General features: G+C 33.3%; 1 protein-coding gene across 1 annotated transcript; it reads right to left on the bottom strand.

The window, feature by feature from the left end:
- Positions 1-231: 231 nt before the first annotated feature.
- LOC131593420 (phospholipid-transporting ATPase 1-like) lies at positions 232-5,994 on the bottom strand. The gene is made up of 7 exons (XM_058865914.1): positions 3,992-5,994; positions 3,464-3,770; positions 2,670-3,336; positions 2,450-2,573; positions 2,119-2,338; positions 1,305-1,763; positions 232-625 (listed from the first exon to the last, which is right to left on the bottom strand). The coding sequence occupies exons 1-7, from the start codon at positions 5,580-5,582 to the stop codon at positions 403-405; spliced, it is 3,591 nt and encodes a 1,196-aa protein (XP_058721897.1). The 5' UTR covers positions 5,583-5,994; the 3' UTR covers positions 232-402.
- Between the last annotated feature and the right edge of the window lie 1,993 nt (positions 5,995-7,987).

Below are 7,987 nucleotides of genomic sequence, written 5' to 3'. Positions count from 1 at the left end.
ACAAATATATTATTTATTTCCGGTTTTGTACCGGAAGTCTATTTTCGAAATAAATTTTATTGTAAAATGAGGGTGAAATTCTAAAACAAATGAATTATCTGTGTGGGAGTGCGAATTGAAAATATATGTTCGGTTTTTAAGATTATTTTTAGAATTTTACATGATGCGTCGGAAAAACGAATGATCAGTATCTTTTATCTACTATAATGAATGCTAATTTACAACATGCTCTAGACACAAAAGAATGAACATATAACAAACTTCTAAACTGTAACAACAACAAAAACTCTATCCTTCGGATAGTTAACAATAAAACCGCAACATAGAGAAATCCTCAGAACCACCCTAAAGAATATACAACTTTACAAAATTAACAACAACAAAAAAATCACTTTTCTCTTATCATGTTTGTTGATGATATGAGACAGGAAGCATTTCTATTTGTCGATTTTCAGCAACTCTTTGATCTTGTCTCATTTTTTCAGCTTCTCTAGAAATTTGAATATCACTTGGAAAATAGTATTGATAGATAAACTTTACAACCAAACGTGGAAGTAATGCTGCTATGATAATTCCTAGCAACAATGCCCAGAATAATCCTGTATTCGCAACATGAAAGAAGGCCCTGCAATGTCAATGTTGTGGAGATGCAAAATTAGTCTCTATATAAAAAAACAAAGTATGATTGCAAAGGTTTTAGAAATCATGTTGAGTATCTCAGCCGTCTTTGAGGACATGTAAGACAGACTACCGCACAGAGACCAAAGTTTGAGGACATGTAAGACAGACTACCGCACAGAGACCAAAGTTTAATACAGTGACTAAAAAAGATCTCATAAAATATTTTTCACTGTTAAAACATGACAAAATGTGGTTCATATTTGAGTTGTCTCACTTAAACTGTGGTTACCCTACACAGGGTTTCAAAAGACTTAAGGCGACTCTGTTGAGTATGACTTATATTGCTGATCGGGCCAAGAGAGTCTTCCCTTTGTCTCATATAGATTAAGATAAGATCTGATTATAATTTTTTAAGAGCGACACTCTTCATTATACAAGTTGGTTTTGTAATAATGAGTTTATCTATTATAAAAGTCTAATGGTATACGAGTCTGGTTGATTTGAGCTACACGCGTTAAAGGTATATTGAAGAAATGAGGCCTACCTAAAAATTTTATTTAGGAAAAAAAATAAAACTCATCAACTCATAAATCGGTTTTATAAGAAAGAGGACGCTGACACAATTTTCTATTCTAATGAATTATGAGATAAAAAGAAAGGGAGAAAAGATAGTGAAAACATACCAGAAACCAGGAAGTTTAGGTATAGAATCAATGATCATGACAGCAATGAAAGTAGCAACAATAGATCCCCAAATGACAGCATGAGTCACCCAATACCATCTTACAACATCCATAGCCAAATGTAAATTGACAATAATAACCACTGCCAAAGTCCAGAGATCTCCTATACTTGCTACATCAATAGTACTTTTCCAATATGCAAAGAGTGGAGGCCAAAATATAACCATGCTTTGCCACAAAGTATCAGCCATTGTTAACATAAACAGTTTCTTGTTGTAAGCTTCATTTCTTTGACCAGCACTATAAAGCTGAGGATACCTTAGGAGAGTGCTTCTTCCGAGATCTTTGTCGAGAATTCCGACAATGATAGTCGGTAGTGCGCTGTAGACTATCGAATACAATGTGGAACTCCATTCGTTTATAGCGGTTGTTAAAGTGAACGCAGTGTAGAGCACATACCTAAAATAGAAAAGTACACAAAAATCATTGTCTATAAAACACCGATACTAACACAGGCACCAATCATAATATTGACACGCAATCACGTGTGTCAGTGTCAAACACCATACACACATTCAAATGAAACTTCAGTGCTACATAGATTGTTATCATATTATATTGACATGCAATTACGTGTGTCACTGTCATGTCAGTGTCAAACACCAGACACACGTTTCTTATGAAGTCTCAGTGCTCTACATAAACTGTTATCATATAATATTGACACGTAATCACATGTGTCAGTCTCAGACACTAGACACACGTTTCATCTGAAGACGCCTATAAAACTAACGATAATCAAAGCTTTACTCACCAAAATAGGACAAGAACCAGGACAGCATTTCTGTAGAAATTGTAAAGAATCATGTAACCAAGCCTTTGGTAATTCCAGTGACCATGAACCAACAAGAGAGGAACTAAGAACCTAAACTGTCCCATTGCGAAATCCGATGACATTACAGCTTGCCTACCCTCTTGACCACTGATACCAACTCCAACATCAGCCATTTGAATCATTGACACATCATTAGCACCTGCAAATTCAAACGAAAAAAAGTATATTACAGAACCGAAACAAAATAACAGCGATAAAATGAACAAAAAATTTACATAAACTAAAACGAAATCGAGAGAAGAATTCATACCGTCTCCAATGGCTAGTGTCATGTCAGATGTTCTCTTCTTCACAAGCGAAACAATACCGGCTTTTTGCAAAGGAGCAACTCGACAACAAAGAACAACGGAACACAAACTCGCAAGTTGAAATAGCTGAATCAACACAAATAGCCGAAATCAGTAAACAAAACATCATCAAAAAATTCAATGTAAAGTGTAAGCAGTAGGCTTTTTTTGAATGAAACTAACCTCTTCTTCATGATCAGTATCGAGAATGTGAACGAGACTTCCACCATCGATAATCAAAGCGATCTGCGTTGAAACCGCATCAAGTTTTCTAGATCTTTCAAGAGCATCTTTGAGACTTTTTCTACACGAAGCTTTATTGTTACTACTAATAATAATCTGAGTCATGCTTCTTGTTAAGAGTTTCGACGAGAATCCGATCGATACAGCAGTTTCTTGCTTGTCACCGGTTAACACCCAAACCTTAATCCCTGCTGCCCTTAGAGACTCGATTGCCTCTGGTACGCCGTGTTGAAGTTTATCTTCGATAGCAGAAGCTCCTAATATGCAGACATTGTTTTCAACATGGTTTGAAATTTTTCTAAGCATTGCAGCCCTACCGAACACTGCGGTGCTCGCTGCTTCGTAGGATGCGTGCCATTGTTCGAACTCTGAAGTGTTGAGTTCTCTCATTCCAATCACAAGTGTTCGTAAACCGAGAGATGAATACGAGTGAAGATGAGTTTCTGTCGATTTTATCAAGTCCATGTTGTATGATTTGTCGATTATACTAAACATGGTCGTGTCGGCTCCTTTGACAAAGAGTTTTACTGAATTGTCAGGGTAGCCTAATATAACCGACATTCTTTTTCGATCACTGTCGAATTCATGTAAACCCAAGACATTGAACCTGCGAGATTCATAACGATCGTTATCAATACTAGCGTGCAGACGGGCACTATCCGTTTTAAATGGAAAAAAAACGGTTGCATCAAAATTTGGAATAAAGTTGTTAGTAAGCAAAATAAGCAACTTACTTTAGTCTTTCTCCATGAATATCAATGACGATGTGTCCAGAGGTTCGTTCGATGAGCATAAAACCATAGGCAGCCGCAGCGTACGCCAATGCTTGTTCATCGGGCGATTCACCTTGGTAATCTAACAGTTTGACATCAGGATCAGGTGTGTCAACAACAAGAGGCACAATAGTATTACACGTTGCAAGCGCTAGAAAGAACTCGTAAATCCTTTTTCCTTCCGCATTTTGATATCCATTTCTCGCCAATTTCAAAAGCTCGAGATTAACTTTCACCTTCATCTTCGGTTTCAACATCTTTCCATCAACTGAAAACCGAAAATAAGCACATTATTTCAACAATTGTGTTTCTCGAATAACTAAAATTTGACAACTTTCGCTTATAAGTGGTTAATCACGTTCATCAGATGGTTAATAGATATATCAGTAACTTCATTAACCACAATTTGAACGTGATTAACCACCATTTCTCGAAGACCATATGCATTAAATAAAATGTTAACAAAAAAAATGAATAAATCAATCTTACCTTGCACCGAGTATTCGGTTTGTTCATCCTCCATGCTGGCTTTTGTGGAACTATAATCAACTCCCCAAATGCTAGCACATTGAAACTCCATCTTATTCTCGGTAAGTGTACCGGTTTTATCAGAGAACACATACTTAATCTGTCCCAAATCTTCATTAATATTCAAAGCCCTGCACTGAAACCTCGAATTCGTAGCTTTATCAAACAATCGATCGTCTTCGATCATGAAATAGGCCTGACCAACGCGAACAAGCTCCATAGAAATATACAAAGCAATAGGAATCATGACCTGATAAACTATAACTGACATAAGGAATGTGAAAAAGATTTCCAATCCCCATCCATAGTACTTATAGTCTTTAACTTTCGCCTCCGAAAAATCAAGTTTCCTATAATAAGGCAACAGATCCAGCTCGTCTTTATGGCGCTTCAACCAAACCGCAGCACAAACCGACGTAATCGTACACAATGCAACAAGAAAAAACGACAGCATAATGATTTCGTAGTTCATCCGTGTCTCTAGCCGACTCCTCTTCGACGGAGCTCCAGAACTGTTGAGCATAGCTTTGGTGTCGCGGCCGCAGTAGACCGCGACACCAAGCGCCCAACTAGTATTCTTGAGCTCACATCCTCTAAGCACAATGTTGGTTGATCCGAGCGATAACTTCTTCCCATCAATCTCCATATTCGCCATAAATCCGTAAATATTCCTATTCGGTTTCTCACACTTGATCAACCCGTTAAACCTCGGTTGAATCTTTAAACCTGTCTCCATTTTCGCGTACCGAGTCTTCAAATTCGACTCCCCGTCGAGGTTAATAGTTTGAACATACGCAACACCGGTTGAATCACTAGTTGACAACAAAACAATGTCACAGGGAATTGTTTCATTTGTTTTGATCTTCAAAATCTCACCAACCCTAATATCCTTCCATTTCTTGTCAATGAAGCTACCATCATGAACCAAAACTGATGCTAACCTGTTGTTCTCAACTTTATCTGAATTATGTCTCCTCCAATCCTCAAAAGCATCTTTCACACCGGTCACAAACAGAACGAAAGCCAACGGTAGAATCGAAACGTATCTCCCGAAAACCGCGAGTTGAGGAAGCTGATTAAGTATAGCAATGATGAGAAAATATACATAAGCAACTCTATGAAACTGCTCAAACAGATTCCTTGGAATGAAAGTTAGAACTGAGTACTTAGCAGTTCTTATCGAATTTCCGAAAAACTCGAAATTCTCATTTGTTTTATCAGGATCATTGATGTATACCAATCTTGCATCTTCATCTCTTAACTCTCTCTGTGACATGCTTAGTCCATCAGAATCACCACCACCACCACCACCTTTTGAACCATACCTAACAGATTTTCTTGATCCTGAGATAGCGCTTTTACTTGATGATGTTGATGAGTTTGAAGAGTTCTTATTATAAACTTGAATACCATATTCCACGCCGGAGAAAGTTACTGTGTTGCTCGAACTCGACTTTGATTTCGGTAATTCAGGAAATACCGGAAGTGTTGGAAATTCTTGATCATTTGGTGTTCTTGGTGATTGTAACAAAAGCGGCCTATTAGAATCCATCTGTTCTTCCGGCCTCAAGTCTGCGTCACTGCTGCTACGGGGTATTGTCAGTTTTGAGTTTGTTCTTATTCTTTAAAGCTCGAACATGATATTAAGACTTTTCGCGATTCAACTAGAACAATTATATAAAGAAAAATATTTGAAATTTTAAAAAACAAAACTAAGCAAGAACTAGAAAGTTGTTATTACAATAGTCTGCGCCACTGCTGCTACGAGGTATTGTCTGGTTTTTTGAGTATGTTTGTTGGGATGGTGATTATGAAGAGGTTTAAGGTGTGATTATGAGATGAAGAAGGATATAATGATGAAGAGAAAGAAGAAAAAGCGTGTGGAAGAGGAAGAAGTTGCGAAGGTCAAAGGTGGTAAGTCTATGACGGGGGATGCAAGAAAATGAAGAACAAGTCGTAATGGGTGGCGACAATGTGTTTGTCTAGAAACAATAAACAATATTGTCGTATAAAAAAAAGAGAAAGAACAAACATTATGTTAAATTAATATTTTAATGTCTTTGATTAATGTGTTTAATTAATGTTTGAATGTTGTGTTAGGTATTATTTATAGAAGCTGTCAAATGCTTACTCATATAAAGTTGAGAAACATATGGCAATATTTTGATTCTCTTTGTACCAAAGACATTAGATCTTTTGGATTTTTTTTGCTAATAATCCAAAAGCTCAGGTATAAAACTGATCTATTTTATAGATTATTATATATAATCTTTAGAAAAATTGATTTTATCATTTAAAAAAAATAGTGATACAGTTTATTGTTGATTTTCTATTTTTATATAAATTTTATTATATATTTTATTATAATTAATTATAATAAAAATTAAGTTAAAATTAAAATGATTTATATTTGAAGTTGTATGACATGATCAATTTATTTCTTTACTAGTAATAAGAATTTTTATACTGTAAATTAATTATAATTATTAAATTTTTAATTTTTAATTATGTAATTTATAAATATTAACAACTTACAAATATTAATTAAAAAAATAAAAGAAAATGCTAATGCAAACTAATCATCATTTAAAAATATTTGATTTATATTATATTTAATATTAAATTATATTTTAATTTTAAAATCTATTATAATTATAATTAATATTAAAGTATTTATTAATATATATTCGATGTAAAAAAAAATTATAAGAGGTGGGTGAAATAGCTAATTGATAGTATTGATGAAATTAAATCAGTTTAGGTTACTGAGTTTGATTTCTAATTGTCGTATTTATTTATATTTATAAATTATCAATTTAAAAAATATAAAAAATGTTGTATATTTTAAGATGATACAGTTCTTTACAATTTCATGCACCAAATTAGTCATTTTCTTTACAAATATAGGATAAAGATATGTGTTGGAAAAGTAAAATCATTCTATTAAATAGTATGATGCCATGTGGGTCATCATTAATTAATTTATTTATGTATGGAATGGAACAAAAAGTCTTTGCCTCTAGAGGGGAATTCATATATTATTCAATCTTGAATAATAGTCACATTGTTTGTTCTAGAAAGTCTGCTGAGAGGTTTTATTATTCAATTCTTAGGTGTCTGAATTTGACCTTATTTATTTTAATTTAGGTGGTGGACTACTGCATCTGCATGTACAGAATTATAATAAGTACGGTAAATAATTAATTTGTTATGGCTTAATGTATAATTTATAGTAAATAACTAAAGAACAAATTAGTTATTAATAATGTAAGAGACAGTTAAGTATTAACTACCTTGACTCACGTGTGAAAAAAAAACTTGGAAGTTTTACGACTATTTGTGTAATAAATTTTTTAGAAGTTTATAATATTCAAAATATATCGAGATTAGTTTTTTGAATTGAGAATTGAGGAGTTATTATTTTGGTTTGATTATTAGATCAGTTAAGTTATTGAATAAGAGAGAATCAATTAGAATTGGTCAAAATTGATAAGAATAGACAATTTTAAAAAATCGATGAGTTAAATTTTTTTTTCTGAACAAAACGAATTCGATAATTTTTTTAAAATATAAGTAGATTTTATTCAAAACTTATTTGTAATAATTTTTCTTCTTTTTAGAATTAAACATATCAAATATTACAATTATTTTATTATTTAGGTTATATTATAATTAAACTTTGTTCTAAGTTTATTTGAATTTGTATTTGTGTCGGAGTTTTCACATTCATTGATGTGCAGGAAGTTCGAAGAAGATGAAAGAATAAAGAGAGAGAAAAGACTTCAACTCAAACTTATGTAACTAACTTTTCAATCTAAATTATGAAAGTTGCATTCATTACAACAAACTGAACAAGCTTTACTTTTTATACTTCAACTCAAATTTAAATGCAAACCAAATTACACTCAAAAGCAAATGAAATCTAAATGCAAATGTATGCTGAATTTGAATTACAAC

This window comes from Vicia villosa, linkage group LG3, assembly GCF_029867415.1.
Source record: "Vicia villosa cultivar HV-30 ecotype Madison, WI linkage group LG3, Vvil1.0, whole genome shotgun sequence".
Taxonomy (NCBI): domain Eukaryota; kingdom Viridiplantae; phylum Streptophyta; class Magnoliopsida; order Fabales; family Fabaceae; genus Vicia; species Vicia villosa.
Note: the sequence above shows the minus strand (reverse complement) of the source record. Positions and strands in the feature narration are given on the sequence as shown.